The sequence below is a fragment of the Caretta caretta genome, chromosome 3, assembly GCF_965140235.1.
Source record: "Caretta caretta isolate rCarCar2 chromosome 3, rCarCar1.hap1, whole genome shotgun sequence".
NCBI classification, from domain to species: Eukaryota; Metazoa; Chordata; order Testudines; family Cheloniidae; genus Caretta; species Caretta caretta.
Window position 1 is genome coordinate 204,088,348 of NC_134208.1, and position 17,034 is coordinate 204,105,381.

Consider the following 17,034-nt stretch of genomic DNA (forward strand, 5'->3'; position numbering starts at 1 on the left):
CAGTCCTTGCTTACAGACAGCCCCCCAACCTGAAGCAAATACTTACCAGCAACCAGATACCACACAACAGAACCACTAACCCAGGAACCTATCCTTGCAACAAAGCCCCTTGCCAACTGTGTCCACATATCTATTCAGGGGACACCATCATAGGGCCTAATCACATCAGCCACACAATCAGAGGCTCGTTCACCTGCACATCTACCAATGTGATATATGCCATCATGTGCCAGCAATGCCCCTCTGCCACGTACACTGGCCAAACTGGACAGTCTCTACGTAAAAGAATAAATGGACACAAATCATATGTCAAGAATTATAACATTCATAAACCAGTCAGAGAACACTTCAATCTCTCTGGTCACTCGATTACAGACCTAAAAGTCGCAATTCATCAACAAAAAAACTTCAACAACAGACTCCACCGAGAGAATTGCTGAATTGGAATTTATTTGCAAACTGGATACAATTAACTTAGGCTTGAATAGAGACTGGGAGTGGATGGGTCATTACACAAAGTAAAACTATTTTCCGATGTTTATTTCCCCCCCCCACTCCCCTTCCTCAGAAGTTCTTGTCAACTGCTGGAAATGGTCCACCTTGATTATCACTACAAAAAAGTCCCCCTCCTCCCCTGCTCTCCTGCTGGTAATAGCTCACCTTACCTGATCACTCTCATTACCATCTGTACGGGTACACCCATTGTTTCATGTTCTCTGTGTATATAAATCTCCCCACTGTATTTTCCACTGAATGCATCCGATGAAGTGAGCTGTAGCTCACAAAAGCTTATGCTCAAATAAATTGGTTAGTCTCTAAGATGCCACAAGTACTCCTTTTCTTTTTGCGAATACAGACTAACACGGCTGCTACTCTGAAACATGTAATGTTGTTGTTCTCTTCCCAGGTAAATCTTCACTATTTCCCCCTAAGTTTTGGATCAACATCAAGCTGCATAACAAAGCTTTGGCAAATATGTTTGTTAAGTAATTGCCGCTTCCTACCCCTGCTAATACACATCCTAACAGAAAACCTATTCAAAGTCCAAAACTATTTGATTTCATGTCCATCCACAATTTGTTTTACAGCCACACACTTACCGGTGGGGACAGTGTTTTGTATCGCACATAAAAAACAGCCGCAATTAGCACTATGTCCCTCAAAATGATCAAAGTAGTCAGTGGAACTGAAAAACAAATCAACAAAATATAGTTATAGAAGAAATAGTCAGGATTTGAAAAATGTGATTTAAACAGGTTTTTAGCTGCAGATAGACAAAGTCCACCATGATACACCACCACTACATGTTCACACGTGCAATCCCCATTAACACAAAGAAAATACAAACCATTTGTCTTTTCCATCTAAATAAAAAGCAACGCAAATTTAAGGAGGGAGGGTAGGGGGCAAAAATCTATGATTTAGCATTCAGTGGCAACATCTAATGGTATCAGAAGAGCATTACATTATCCTGCAGCGCTTCCTACAACCAGCACCTTTCCTGCACAGTCAGACCCATGCAGATGGCAGAGGTGAACTAGTTCCACTGTTGTCCGTTGAGAGAAACACATCCACCTGCCAGAAACATCATCTATTTTCAATAACTGCCAGTAAGCATGAACTCCAGAGCAGCCAAGACAAATCTGAATTAATTGGCAAGGGTGGCCCCAATCATCCCATTTCAGATTGGAAAACTGGAGTCTAGCATAGAGATTGATAAAGTGAGAAATGTCAGTCTCAGAACAGTGGCTTGATGTAGTTGTGTATGACGTATGTTTTCTTTTAAAATGTGAGTTCTATGAGTGGAAAGTGCAATAAAACTATTCTTTGTTAAAAACAGAGCAAACTACTGCTGAAGCTGAACCTAGTGACAAAAGTTGTTCAAGTGCTCAACAGCACAACAGAATTAAAAGTAAGTCAGAATTTTATGATTTTATATTTGAATAAAGTTCTTTAAACTTTCTTTTAAACAGACAATAGTAAAACCCAATTGACAAAACTGTTGTAAGCTAAAACTAGTTTTCCTCATTGACAACGTAAGAAGTGTCTTCTTTCATTAAGTTCACTTCTCCATACTATTTAGTACTATCTTATGAAAAAAATATAAATACATGAATTTAACATGATCTTACCTGGAATAAGACTTGCACAAGTGAGGCTGACATACAGGACACTGATAAGAATTTTATCAGCTAGCGGGTCAAGGGCACTTCCCAAAGCAGATTTCTGACTGGCCCAGTTTCGTGCAATAAACCCATCCAACTATAAATATAAGTTTAATATGTGAACGTTTGATAGCTAGAAAAAAAAATCAGCATCTACTACTGTTACCAGGATATGTGATAAGCAGTATGAATATAATGTAGGTAATTAAAAAGATATACAGTATTATCAGAAGGGCTGTAAAGCGATTACAAAAATTTACTCGCGATTATTCATGCTGTTAAACAATAGAATACCAGTTATTTAAGTATTTTTGGATGCTTTTCTACATTTTCAAATATATTGATTTCAGTTACAACACAGAATACAAAGTATACAGTGCTCACTTTATTTTTAATTACAAATATTTGCCCTGTAAAAAGCAAGAAATACTATTTTTCAATTCACCTAATACAAGTATTGTAGTGCAATCTCTTTATCATGAAAGTTGAACTTACAAATGTAAAATTATGTAAGAAAAAAACCCTGCATTCAAAAATAAAAATGTAAAACTGTACAGCCTACAAGTCCACTCAGTCCTACTTCTTGTTTAGCCAGTCGCTCAGACAAACAAGTTTATTTACATTTGCAAGAGATACTGCTGCCCACTTCTTGTTTACAATGTTACCTGAAAGCAAGAAAAGGCATTCGCATGGCACTATTGTAGCCGGCACTGCAAGATACTTTTATACCAAATGCGCTAAAGATTCCTATGTCCCTTCATGCTTCAACCACCATGCCAGAGGACGTGTCCATGCTGATGATGGGTTCTGCTCGATAATGATCCAAAGCGGTGCAGACTGATGCATGTTCATTTTCATCATCTGAGTCAGATGCCACCAGCAAAAGACTGATTTTCTTTTTTGGTGGTTTGGGTTCCATAGTTTCCGCATCAGATTGTTGCTCTTTTAAGACTTCTGAAAGCATGCTCACCTCATGCCTCTCAGATTTTGGAAGGCACTTCAGATTCTTGGGTCAAGTGCTGCAGCTATCTTTAGAAAACTCACATTAGTATCTTATTTGCCTTTTGTCAAATTTGCAGTAAAAGTGTTCTTAAAATGAACAACATGTGCAGGGTCATCATCCCAGATTGCTATAACATGAAATATATGGCAGAATGAAGATAAAACAGAGCAGGAGACACACATTTCTCCCCCAAGGAGTTCAGTTACAAATTTAATTAATGTTTTTTTTTAAAATGAGCATCATCAGCATGGAAGCGTGTCCTCTGGAATGGTGGCTGAAATCAATACATTTGAAAATGTAGAAAAGCATTCAAAAGTATTTAATAAATTTCAGTTGGTATTCTATTGTTTAACAGTGCAATTAAAACTGTGATTGTGGTTAATTTTTTAATTGTGATTAATTTTTTGAGTTAACCACATGAGTTAACTGCGATTAATCGACAGCCCTAATTATCAGTCAACTTTGTTAGAACCGTGGTTCCCAAACTTGTTCCGCCGCTTCTGCAGGGAAAGCCCCTGGCAGGCTGGGCCGGTTTGTTTACCTGTTGCATCCGCAGGTTCGGCCGATCGCGGCTCCCAGTGGCCGCGGTTCACTGCTCCAGGCCAGCAGCTCCCATTGGCCTGGAGTAGCGAACCATGGCCACTGGGAGCCGCGATCAGCCGAACCTGCGGACGCGGCAGGTAAACAAACCCGCCTGGCCTGCCAGGGGCTTTCCCTGCACAAGCGGCGGAACAAGTTTGGGAACCACTGTGTTAGAAGATACAAATAACGTATTGAACACTTTCCATCTGACTACTCAGATTCTAGTCTAGAAGCTTGCGAGCACATCCTAATTCCAGGAAATTCATAGAGCACCTGATTGTCAGAAACATTGCTAATCTGCATACATGATTACCTCTTCTGGATGCAGAAATTCTTAATCTGCATTTGCAAGCAGACAGTTGCTTGCAATAAATACAGTTTATACACAACTCACTGGGGGATTCTCAGTTACCTGTTTAGGGAATCTTTAAGGCTGTTTTGCACCAACAGAGCAGCACAAAGCAGCCTTAATGAGTGGTAGAATCTGGGCCTGTCTTGTCATCATGGCTTTCTCAGGCATTTCTACAAAATAATTAGCATACTAGCTGATCTCATTTTACTGACTTAAATTTTAAGAGAATTAGTAAACTGTTTATACATTATGCAGTAAGTGTGATTTTAAATTAAAAAACAACAAAATACATTTCAAAACTCTGTTATGCAACATACCAAGTCTGTTATCCCAGCCAAAGCAAAAACACCCAATGCAATGTTGAAATTTTCTTCAACAATCAAATAACCCAAAACTGGAGCCAAACCAATTCTTGCCAGAGAAAGTATATTTGGGATTGTCCATGGGTTTTCATACTGGAAAATAAGAAAATTTAAAAAAAAAAAAAAAAAAAAAAAGAAATCAGTCAAGCCTGCATGTGATTTGAATATTCACAGTAAATTCACATTTGACTGAAACCTGGATTGCCAGAATGCCTTGAAATTCTGGGAAATAAACCTCTTGACCAGACCTGAACCTATAACCAAGACAAGAAGGGGAGCCTGAACAGCTCCAATACCACGTGCCATTTTATTCTGATACTTGACCACCAATGAACAACCAATTTTTTTTTTTAAATAAAAGAACAAATTTGTATTAAAACATGCAAAATGCATCTTGGTAAGTTTGCTAGAAAACAAAACTTTCAAAATTTATAATGCTCTTTATTAGAATTTTTTATTTCATAAAACTGAGCTATCATTAGCTCCAAATGTTGTGACAATTTAGTTTTAAACGATAACTCACCCTCACATATAAATCAATATGAATGAATTAGTAGAATTATACAAGCTTTGTATCTTTAAAAGTAGACTGAGTTGGTTTCATGTTAGCACCTCCAGCTTCAACCTTAGTATGAAAAACTAAGCGCAGGTGAGCAGCGAACAGCTGCCCAAGGAATGGGGAATGTTTGGGACAGGACTGAAATAGATGCAAACAAATAAACACTGTAATGGATGCATCTGCAAAGGAACTGATTAAGCTGTAAATACAGACTATGAAAGAGAGGAACCAAAACTGTTTATTCCATAAATATAAAACACAAGACAGACAATTATCATGAATATAGAACAGACCTGGCATAAAAGATAGGAGGAGCCTACTGTGTTGGGGGTGCCTGGTAAGATAATGAGTACTTGTGGCACCTTAGAGACTAACCAATTTATTTGAGCATGAGCTTTCGTGAGCCACAGCTCACTTCATCAGATGTTTACCGTGGAACATCTGATGAAGTGAGCTGTGGCTCACGAAAGCTCATGCTCAAATAAATTGGTTAGTCTCTAAGGTGCCACAAGTACTCCTTTTCTTTTTGCGAATACAGACTAACACGGCTGTTCCTCTGAAACCTGGTAAGATAATAAATCAAGTGCACCAAACCTGGAAAATTTAACATGCATGAAGTCAAGTAAGGAAAAGAACGGCATAGGAGACTTGAGATAAAAAGCTAACAAGTATGGCTTACTGGAAAGGGAGAAGGGAATATCTTACATTTCCAGAGAATACGTTAGCCAATGTAACTGAGTACTCAGTGAACCTATCTAGATGGGCTTTGGCAGAACTGCAGATTAGGTACCTCATGCAAACTGATCCTTTTGTATGAATCTCATTTTGCTAAACTCTAAACCTCGGGAATCCCCCACCGCTGGGCCCGCAAGCGGTGACTTCACTAGGGAAAGGGGTGTGCTCTCCAGTTAACTGTGATGTAAAATCCTAGACAAGACAAGGCAGTTTGTCCTTTTCATGTGACTTCGCAGGCAGAGACGGGGGAAGCATCAGGTTGTTTCCCCACTCAAGCTGCTCACTTGCGCGACGACTCACGCCTTGCCTAGGACTGTATCTGGAGCGAAGAGCAGAGGGCGGACGCGATCCAGAGGCCATGCTGCCGCGTGCCCTGGCCTGCCTAGCCCCGGGCGCCGGAGACACCCACTGGCAGGCCCCGGACGAGTGACCCCGGTGCGCTGTTAGCCGCGGCCGCACTCACGCAGCGCCCGGCCACGCGGACCCGTCCGCACAAGAGGGACTCGGGGCCTCCTCGCAGCCCAGGCTGCGGCGGCTGAGGAGCCAGGCGGGCGCCGCAGGGGGATCCAGCGGGGGCGGCTCGGTGACGAGGCGGACGCGGTGGGAGGCTCCTTCCCCGGGCAGGGGGCTGTGGCTGGCGGGGCGGCCGCGGGAGAGGGCAGCGGGCCGGGCGGAGGCGACTGCGTGGCGCGGGGTGGGGTGGAGGGGGCCGGCGGGGCCTTCTTCACAAGCACGTACCAGCTCCGAGTAGCCGCTGGCGGCTCCTCGGCCCCTCCGCGCCGCGTCCCGCGGCGGGCCCGCCTCACCGTCGCTGCGCCGCCGCGGCTGGGGGCTCTCCCCGCCGGCGGGGACCGGGCCCCGGCCGCCGGGGCGCGGGGAGCCGCTCGCGAGCCGCTCCGGGGAGAGCGGGGCCGGGGAGGGGGCGCGCAGCAGCAGCAGCAGCCGCCGCGACTCCCGCCCCGCGCCGGGGGGGGAGGGGGAGGAGGAGGAGGAGGAGGGCGGCGGCGGCGCCCGCGGCGCGAGGCCGCTCAGCGGGGGGGCCCCCAGCGCGAGGCAGAAGCCGCGGCGGCTGTTTACGCCTCCGGTCGCCCGGGACCGGCTCGCGAGCGGCCTCGCGCCGCTGCCCCGCAGGGGCCGGCTCGCGCCTTTCAGGAGCCCCCAGGAGCATCTGCCCAGCCAAGCGGTGGCCAACATGGCGGCGTCCACCCCCTCCCCCCGTAAGGGCGCTGGGCGCACTTCAGCCCTGCCAGACGCAGGGGAGGGGGCAGCCACCCCTCAGCCTCAGTTCACCGGACAGATGTGTGCCTGAAGGCGTTGGGGGTGGGTTTGCGACTTTTGCGACCGCTGCCATTGTGCTTTACGGCAACCATCTCTCCGCTCCCTCGCCCACCCCGCCCCGGCCTTTACAGGCGTGCGCACGCGCGTGGGGTCCCTGCGGCTCCTCCCCCGCAGGAGCGAGCCGGGGGCACGGCGGGGTCGGGGGCTGCGGGGCCCAGCCGCCCTTCCACAGCCCCCGGGGGCGCGGCCCGGCCCGGCCCCGGAGCAGGTTGTTTCGTGGCTGCGTCCTACCAGCTGTATTTGAAACTCACTGCCCCTTTGTCAAGGTTCCTCCCCCACTCTGAACTCTAGGGTACAGATGTGGGGACCTGCATGAGAAACCTCCTAAGCTTATCTTTACCAGCTTAGGTCAAAACTTCCCCAAGGTACAAAATATTCCCCCCGTTGTCCTTGGCCTGGCCGCTACCACCACCAAACTAATACTGGTTACTGGGGAAGAGCTGTTTGGACGCGTCTTTCCCCCCAAAATACTTCCCAAAACCCTGCACCCCACTTCCTGGACAAGGTTTGGTAAAAAGCCTCACCAATTTGCCTAGGTGACTACAGACCCAGACCCTTGGATCTTAAGAACAATGAACAATCCTCCCAACACTTGCACCCCCCCTTTCCCGGGAAATGTTGGATAAAAAGCCTCACCAATTTGCATAGGTGACCACAGACCCAAACCCTTAGATCTGAGAACAATGAAAAAGCATTCAGTTTTTTACAAGAAGACTTTTAATAAAAAATAGAAGTAAATAGAAATAAAGAAATCCCCCCTGTAAAATCAGGATGGTAGATATCTTACAGGGTAATTAGATTCAAAAACATAGAGAACCCCTCTAGGCAAAACCTTAAGTTACAAAAAAGATACACAGACAGAAATAGTTATTCCATTCAGCACAATGCTTTTCTCAGCCATTTAAAGAAATCATAATCTAACACATACCTAGCTAGATTACTTACTAAAAGTTCTAAGACAGGTTTCAGAGGAACAGCCGTGTTAGTCTGTATTCGCAAAAAGAAAAGGAGTACTTGTGGCACCTAAGAGACTAACCAATTTATTTGAGCATGAGCTTTCGTGAGCTACAGCTCACTTCATCAGATGCATACCGTGGAAACTGCAGCAGACTTAAACTTGGAGAGTGGTCAGTTTAGATGAGCTATTACCAGCAGGAGAGTGAGTTTGTGTGTGAATGGGGGTGGGGGAGATGTGAGAAAACCTGGATTGGTGCAGGAAATAGCCCGACTTGATTATGTAAAGAGTTGTCACTTTGGATGGGCTAGCACCAGCAGGAGAGTGAATTTGTGTGGGGGGGTGGAGGGTGAGAAAACCTGGATTTGTGCTGGAAATGGCCCACCTGTTGATCACTTTAGATAAGCTATTACCAGCAGGACAGTGGGGTGGGAGGAGGTATTGTTTCATATTCTCTGTGTATATATAAAGTCTGCTGCAGTTTCCACGGTATGCATCTGATGAAGTGAGCTGTAGCTCACGAAAGCTCATGCTCAAATAAATTGGTTAGTCTCTAAGGTGCCACAAGTACTCCTTTTCTTTTTGTAAAAGTTCTAAGACTCCATTCCTGGTCTATCCCCGGCCAAGACGACTACAGACAGACACAGACCCTTTGTTTCTCTCCCTCCTCCCAGCTTTTGAAAGTATCTTGTCTCCTCATTGGTCATTTTGGTCAGGTGCCAGCGAGGTTACCTTTAGTTTCTTAACCCTTTACAGGTGAGAGGAGCTTTCCCCTGGCCAGGAGGGATTTCAAAGGGGTTTACCCTTCCCTTTATATTTATGACACCCTTAAAGAGTGAATATACCTATCAGGGCCCTGCTGTTACTTTTTAAGACAAAAACATGCAAACAGAGGAGGTGTCTCACTCTTCAAGGCGGTATATGGGGTCCGGTACATGCAAGGGCTTTGATAGTGAAGCAATGGGGAGTAACTTACGATGTTAAAAAAAAAAAAAACCTTTAAGTGCCACACTAGTCTTTTCATGGGGAAAAGCCTGGGTTCTAGGGGCCCAAGAAAAATTACAAGAATGCAATCCAAATCTAAGTGATGTCAATTATACTGGCTGGTGACGGCAGGGGGCTTTAGATCAAACCTTTAATGAACTCATGGTTACTGTTTTTGTCCCTTCGTTAACTATTCCACATTTGATAAAATCTGTTTCTGAATTACAGTAGGGACAATTCGCTCATAGGGTAGGCTACAGAAGAGTTACAGTACATTTAGGTTAGCTGCTACAGCAATAAGTAGCATCTCTAAAAATAAAAAAACAAAACAAAAAGCACAGTATGGAAAACTGGAAAAGAGAATTTTGCAGTTTTTTGAGCTGATTCGTTATACAGACCCAGAAAATATTTAAGGTATTTGGTAACTGAAGATTAAATATGGCTTCAGTCAAATCTTGAACTAGATAGTCAATGCAGTAGCCATGCTGCACAAGGATTCTTTAGTACTAGGGAACTGCCATACACAATAAATAGAAAATCAGAACAATCAGGATTTCTAGTTTTAGATTCAAGCAAATAAAACGTCATAAAAACATGTTGGTATTTTGTTTTTTAAATGAAGAGCTTTAACTTAAAATTACCCCTCATTTGTCTTTTTGATGTTAGGTCATGATCCTAAGAAGGGTTCTTAATGGACAGTCCTTACACCTACAAATAATTGCATTCATTTCCCATGGTAGTAAAGGAACTGCTCAGCTGGGTCCCTTTGCAGGATTGGGGCTTTAAGCTGTTTGCTGGTGAGGGGATCCTAAATCTTTCTTTCAAACTGGGATTTCATCTCAAGGCACAAAACTTCAGAGGCACAAGACTTTTCTTTAAACATAAGTTGAGGAAAGTTTATTGAATTTGTTTAAAAACCAATGCTTCCTCTTAAATAAGTAATAATCTGCCTCAAAACAAAGATGGAAAAGATCAGAAACAAAGTCTTAAAACAGAAAGCCTTCATATTCACATCTTTCTGATAAAATCTTAATCATCTTCGTAGTGACCTCAATATGTAACATTTCAGACATGTTCCCCATCTTGCATTTGTATTATGGGAAGAGGAATTACTTTAGGAAAAAAACTGGATTAGCAGGCATCAAAGCAGCAGATCTTATATATACATATATTACCTCCCTTTTGTGGGATGTCCTTGTTTAAGTCAGTTTAACATACATCAGGAATACTACAAATTAATGCACAAAATGTATATTATATTTATGACAAAATTGCTTTAAATTTCCATGCTATTAAGTATTTAATGTCACTTGTTGACTGAATCCCAAATTTGTCTTTAATATAGATTTTAATGTATATTAAATGCATTCTATTTCACTTCTATCTTTAATATGCACAACTAGAGTTTGATTTTTTCATACTGACATTTTAAATAAAATCTCAAGTACTGTATATAGCTCTTTAAAATAGTAAGCTGCAAAACTGAAACTTTAAATAAACAAATTAATTTCTTTCAGTTAACTACCACGTTCCTTAAAACTATACACTGCATGGAGCCTCAGCATGAAAACTACCAATTTCTTGAAAACATTTCAAAATAGTGCTAAAGCTATTTAATTGATTTCATTACACTACTAAAATCTGGGTTACTCTCAAATCTTTTCAATATTACCATTTCTGATTGAGAAAATACTTTCTGTAACACTTCTATTCATTTTTAAGTAACACCAGGCATCTTGAGTTATTTGAACTGAAAGTAAAATCTATGATTGTCTTTTGATAGGATGAATGTAAATACCCATTCTCCTCTTGCTATTATCTTTGATGATGGAGAGCCTCATCTCAAATAACTCTTATTTGAACTACAGTACTTCCAAATGGCAGCATGAAATATCATCTTCTCTGAGAACACTTCTGGAAGTAAATATGGTAGTGTCCCTCATTCCTGAAAGTATTGCTTTTAAAAGGGCAGTTCTTCTGGGAGTGTCATGTCTCAGCTAATAGAAGCTTCGGACATCTGTAACATTTATTTAGGAATATCCATAGTAGACTGCAGGTTATATGGTAATGGACTCCTAGTGCAACATGTCCACCAGTTATTCCATTTCAAATATGATTACTGTGCCTCAAGAACATTTGCTTTCATTGTGGTGGTTCCTTCACATAGTTTGAAGCTGATAAACTCTTGGACCTTTTTTCAAAAGATAACCCTGGTCATTTAAAGAGCCAACAAAGCTTTCAAAATCAGATACCTGGAAGAAAAATAAAGAGTGAAATACGTTTATTAAGTGTGAAAAATAATATTTATTATGTCTGATGTAAAGCAAGGTATGTTGCAATTCTTTTAAACATTTTAAAATTAATTATAGAAAGGAAATTAGTGTGAAGGGTTTAACTTCCGCCACAAACCTTTGGATCACTTGAAGGCTAAGTAAAAGTTGACTGTATCTTTCCTTGCTTTCTTTCACCTCACTAAAAAAAATGTACAGTTTACAAACATCAACATCGAAAATGCTCCTGGTTTTGCCATATGGAAAATTAGTGAAATATACCTAAATCAAAGTTTCATGACATTTCATCTGCTGAGGGAGTTTTCTGGAAGAAAAAGTGTTTCAAAAGGGGAGGAAGTGTGGGTTTGGGGGGGGGGGGGAGAACGACACAAAAAATCACCACAACAAAAAATATGAAAATCTTTTGCCAAACAAACAAACAAACACAAAAGCTCTTGGGAGAAATCCCAGCCCCTCTGAAATCAGTGACAAAACTCCCATTGACTTCAAGTGGGGTCAGGATTTCACCATAGGTCTTTATGCTATGAAAAGAGGTAGAATTCAGGGTGTGGCAAAACATTTTACACATACAGTGAAAACAGTAAATTGTAATTTTTCTTTAGTTTCACAAAAAGATAAAGAGAGGAGGGGTGACCTGTTTGTGAGTTTTGAAAAGGATTCTGAGCCTTTCACCCCTAGGATACTGGTTTAGAGTGGAAATAGTCACCAAATGACAGATTGGTGACCCATGTAAAAGGAATTGGTAATCACAATTGGACAGGTTATCCACAACATTTAACCTGATAAGCAGCCTCAAGAGAGAGGGCTTGGAGATTGAAGCTACTATCTCATCCCTAGAGGAGGGCTGACGTATGCAAAGAACAATATCACTGCCCACATTATAATCGTTCTATAGATAGAGAAATTCAGTTTCCAGCACTTTTCACAAGCACCGAAATCTTTTTTGAAAAGATTTAAAAGGTCACTTTTCACTGGATGTTCCAGGTATTCCACCATGAAGTGAAATGCAGAATTAGCTGGCAGTTATTTTCACTTGAGAAAATCAAATGTGTATAAGGTGAGTTGAAGATCACAAGATATGTTGTACTTGCTGCCTTATGTGTTTTTGATATGCTTCTGATTAGCAGTACTTTCATATTAGGAAAGTTTGGAACAGGAATGAAAACATACAGACATCAGAAGGAAGACCAGAACAGAAACACAAGAACAACATTTTCAATATGGCAGGCACAACTTTGGAGCATAAATTGGAGTGTGAGCATAAGGATTATTAATAAAGAATTATTTGCATTATCATAGTGCCCAGGTGTCCCAGATATGGACCCCATTGTGCTAGGATCTATACAAACACAGATCAAAAAATAGTTCTGGAGCCAGCAGAAGCAAAACATTCTGGGACCAACTTGTCCTTGGCAAAAAACGTCAGAGACAAACCTTAATAATAGCAGCAAAGTTAGTGCTTGTTGATGCAAGAGGTGTAGTTAGCAAGGCTAGTGACATTAGAAACTTTACAATGGAAATGTCTCCACGACAGAGCTCAGAACATCAGCAATAGGTTTTGCTCATCCCTGTTTAATGGAGAGATATGGCACTTGTCTGCTGTTTCTGATTTTAATTTCTTCATTTAATTTTTCAGCTGATAATTTTAATGATTCCTAAACTGTTTTTCAAAAGAATCTAGATTTCCCCACTTACTTTTATTTGTAGCTCCTTTGCAATCTGCCGAAGCTGTTGAAATGCAAAGAGATTGTTGTAGGTTCTTTCTGCAATATCGTTGAGGGCAGAAACAAATCTCTTTGCTTGTGACCTATTGCTCATCCCAGAACCATGCTGTGAACGCTCAAAGTCCAGTTTCCCAAACTCATCAGAGTAAGTTCCTAGCATGCTAAAAAAACACAACCAAATGAGAATCAACAGGAGGTAAAGGCAGAAATGAATGGATTGGTTTGGCAGGGTCTTGCTATTGGTCTGAAATATAAAAATGTAAGAATGAGTCATTGAAGTCTCAGGCCTCCAAAGGGGCTCACAAATTGTGCAACTCCTCCCACTAAGAATAAAGCTAGCAGTTTAGAGGCCTTCACTGGGGGGTCTGTTGGTTCACAGCAAGCATTCAGCCTCTGAGAAAGTGGAAAGACGCTTAGAGGTGCATCTTTTCTAAAAGGCAAAAAGGACTGAATCTTCCATACACTACAGTGTGATTGTATTCTTTGAGTGGTCTATAATTATAGTGGTCATGATCCAACACGATAAAATTAACATAAAAACAGGGTTGTACATTACTACATCGCCACCCTATTCAGCCAAACCCAAAGATGGACAGTTTGGCTATAGAGTTTGTATATAAATATCAATGGTCTGAACCATACCATCTAAGCATTCTCTTGGTTGCATGAAAAGAAGAAAAATCATATTTTTTTTAAATGAATACCAATATTTGTTCTGATTTTAACACTGTACATCACCTGTATTTCATTATTTCAATTACATCCTTAGCATCTTCTTTGGTTGATTTTTCCCTTAATTCCAGCCTTGATCGTGCCTTAAACAAAAAACATATTTAACAATTAAGCTGAAGTTATGTGGTAGCCACCACATAAAAAAGGCTTAGTCTCCATCATTCAGTCACAATGGTTGTGTCAAGTTCTGAGGACATACTTGGGACCTGATCCTGCAGGACTCAAACATAGTCACATTCTTCAGTGGAATTTTTGACTAATAATTGCAGGATAAAGCCCTATCAATAAGTAGCATCACTGCTACCTTCAAAACTATCTTAGTGGGTTGTGGTCTGGAAATTGTTGATTTTCTTTTTAATACTGCATTCTCTGGGCAACAACAAAAGTATGACTAATGCTATTAGAACACAGCATTAAAATACGTGGCAATAGCGATAACATATGGGAGGAGCAGACACAGGTCCCACTCTATACGGTCAAGGAAGATTCTTCTGAGAAGCCAGGTGGATATCCCTGAATCCTGCTCCTCTCCCTGTTGGCAGATACAGCAGGGGGAGAAAAGGGGAATAGGATCTAGGGAAGGATGGGCAAGTTCCCAGCCTGGGATATTTTTCTGTCATGGAAAGGCTGGGGAAGCCCTCCACAGTTCCTTATACAGCTCTTCGGGTTTTATGCGCCTCTTGCAACCAGCCATTTAAAGAGTCATCAGGATTTAGTCTTACGAGTTTGACAGTTATTTAGTTTAATGTTATTTTGGTCCATAAGCAAGAACCAGAATACCCATCTAGCATCCCAATTTGCCTTTACTTTTACAATGGGCTTAGACAGTTTGGGATGGAAAAGCTGCTTTAATTTACTCACCCTGCTGGAGCTGTGCAGTATTGAAAGACTGTATTAGGTAATGAGGCACAGACTAATGGATTTGAGGGACAAATAAGCTGAAATGTCTGTCCTCCACTTAGCCCCTTCAGAATGGCATAAAGGGTGTAAAAAATTAAGACACTTTGTCTGGGTGTACCTTATTGCCTCATTGGCCTTGCCTGACAACATACGTCTAAAACAAAGGCTCCCAACTTTTCAAATTATAAAATCTCACATTGAGCCTCTGGTTTCCTCTAATGCACCCTGGAATCCAGATATTTCTAAAGAGAAGCTGGAATAATCAGCATAAGGAATGGGCACTCCTTGTGCTGTGAAGTGGTTACAAGGATCTACAGCAATTCTGATCAACACAAAACAGAGGGAATAGAAGCAGGCTGGGAGCCACAAGTCAATTGCTTGCAACTCCCTTGTGGAGTCTGATCTCTCCTCCCCCCTTTTCTGAGGTTGGAAACTTAATATCAAAGGGCTTCTTTACACAGTCAATATGCAGCAAACTGGGATGTAAATTTACAGAGCATTAGCCAGCTGCACACTAACTGGCCCTGTGGATCTTTTCCTCACTAAACACACATGGTCACGTTAGCTGTCAGAAGTTCCTGGGAGTGTTAATAGCTATATTAAAAAGAATACTTAGGGTGCCAGAAGCAAAAAATATTACTCTGGAAGCGTACCTCTGTAAGCCGAATGAGCGACTCCAGTTGCCTTGTGGTGATAGGTGCGCTGTCCACCCCTTGGTTCTGTTTCCGGAGCTCAAGATAGAATTCCTGGAGGACCTGAGCAGCTTCTGGAGATAACTTGGGGTGGACATACTGCCGAGCATATCCCACATACTTCCTCAATAGCTGGTGTGGAATGGCATCAAAATTTTCTCCAGGCATGACCTAAGCCAATTACGAACACATCTCTCATGTTCATGGACTCTAAGTTACAACAGGATTACAGTATTCAGTGCGTTTTTTTTATACACTGGTCTTTCTTCTATGAACTCAATTCTCAGTTCTCAACTGGGTGTGCATAATAAATGATAGTTTGGTCACTTCCGGACAGAACAAACCTCTAGTCTGCGTTGAAGAAAAGTGACGGTGCCAAATGCAACTGGGCAATATCAAGAGTCCTCTTTCAAAAAGACTCTTCGCAATGAATGAGAACGAACCTGAAAAGGTGACTATACTGAATCAAATCATTGGTGTGGTTTAAGATTAGAATCTGGCAGATATTATTTTTTTTTGGGCCATAAAATTAAGAGAACAAGCTCTATTTTTCTTGTTGTTGTATAAACCTAGTAAGACACGGTCCCTGAAGAGTTCTGATCCTGCAATTAATCCCAGTGGGCAGTGGACTTCTGTGCCCATATGACACATGACCAGAAAGGGTTAAGCATCCTGCAGAATAAATGACTCAAATTCAACCCTTAAAAACATATGGGGAGATAATGTTTGTGTTTTTGTGTACTTATATATATGCATCCGATGAAGTGAACTGTAGCTCATGAAAGCTTATGCTCAAATAAATTGGTTAGTCTCTAAGGTGCCACAAGTACTCCTTTTCTTTTTACATATATATTGGTAGTGGTCAACAATGTAATCAAACAGTCCCTGTCTATGCTGTATTCTGTTAATTCAGAGATTAAAAGAACATCTTAACATTTAAATGAACTGTAAACATAGACTATCGCTGTATTCATCTCTCTTTGAAGTGTATAGCAAATCATCTGCAAATGGTGGAAAGACAGGCAATTGCCTTGTGTTAATCTGTGTGGATAATTACCAGCTATGCTTAGGAAATGGGTCCACTTCAAAGTTCACATGAGTGCCTGTTGTTCAACTAAGGACTTCAACCTGTCAAAGAAGATCTGGAATTGTATATACAAGACCTTTGGGTCCCAATCCTTTTAATCTCAGATCTGCTTGAGATTTCATACAGGGGAAGGCTAAGCCATAAAGATTGAGATCCCAGTCCGAAGCTGGAACACCCTGAATAAGATATTGGACATTGGACTATAACCTATGGACTAAATTCTAAAAGAACTCTTTGCAACTTCAAAGCTCACCATCTCTGCTATGAATCTGAACCTCAAGAATTGAACTCATGTCTGTATATATAGTGACCTTTTAACCATACTCTCGCTCTTTTCTTTCTTAATAGATTTTAGTTTAGTTAATAAGAGTTGGCTGTAAGCGTGTATTTGGATAAGATCTGAAACATTCATTAACCTAAGAGGTAATGTGTCCTATTCCTTGGGATTGGTAGATTTTTTTTATATGATGAATAAGATTTTCATTAATCCTCATCATATCTGACTTGGGTGTCTAGGTGGAAGCCTGAGGCTGCGTTACTTTAAGGGAACTGTGTTGCTGACTTCTGAGTAAC

The 17,034-nt window shown here is 41.6% G+C and overlaps 2 protein-coding genes and 1 long non-coding RNA gene across 8 annotated transcripts in view; all 3 read right to left on the reverse strand.

Moving 5' to 3' along the window:
- The window catches only part of CRLS1 (cardiolipin synthase 1), a 12,868-nt gene extending 5,776 nt beyond the window's left edge, over positions 1-7,092 (reverse strand). For 2 of the 3 annotated variants that reach the window (XR_007355583.2, XR_007355582.2), the window contains exons 1-4: positions 6,497-7,092; positions 4,420-4,557; positions 2,133-2,262; positions 1,101-1,186 (exon numbers count right to left, since the gene is read on the reverse strand). Coding sequence is in view for 1 of the 3 variants with exons in the window: in XM_048842536.2 (XP_048698493.2) it covers positions 1,101-1,186; positions 2,133-2,262; positions 4,420-4,557; positions 6,497-6,952 (810 nt within the window). In the remaining 2 variants the exon portion in view is untranslated. The remainder of the gene's footprint in view (positions 1-1,100; positions 1,187-2,132; positions 2,263-4,419; positions 4,558-6,496) is intronic. The other variant, XM_048842536.2, reaches the window with a different exon arrangement.
- LOC142071661 (uncharacterized) lies at positions 4,903-6,490 on the reverse strand. Its single transcript, XR_012667882.1, has 2 exons — positions 5,587-6,490; positions 4,903-5,357 (listed from the first exon to the last, which is right to left on the reverse strand). It is a non-coding gene; the product is annotated as an uncharacterized LOC142071661 (long non-coding RNA).
- Positions 7,093-9,904: 2,812 nt separating the features above from the next.
- The window catches only part of MCM8 (minichromosome maintenance 8 homologous recombination repair factor), a 30,373-nt gene continuing 23,243 nt past the window's right edge, over positions 9,905-17,034 (reverse strand). For all 4 annotated transcript variants that reach the window (XM_048842530.2, XM_048842528.2, XM_048842531.2 and 1 more), the window contains exons 17-20: positions 15,336-15,545; positions 13,789-13,865; positions 13,022-13,211; positions 9,905-11,287 (exon numbers count right to left, since the gene is read on the reverse strand). In XM_048842530.2, the coding sequence (XP_048698487.1) occupies positions 11,195-11,287; positions 13,022-13,211; positions 13,789-13,865; positions 15,336-15,545 (570 nt within the window). In that variant the 3' untranslated portion in view covers positions 9,905-11,194. The remainder of the gene's footprint in view (positions 11,288-13,021; positions 13,212-13,788; positions 13,866-15,335; positions 15,546-17,034) is intronic.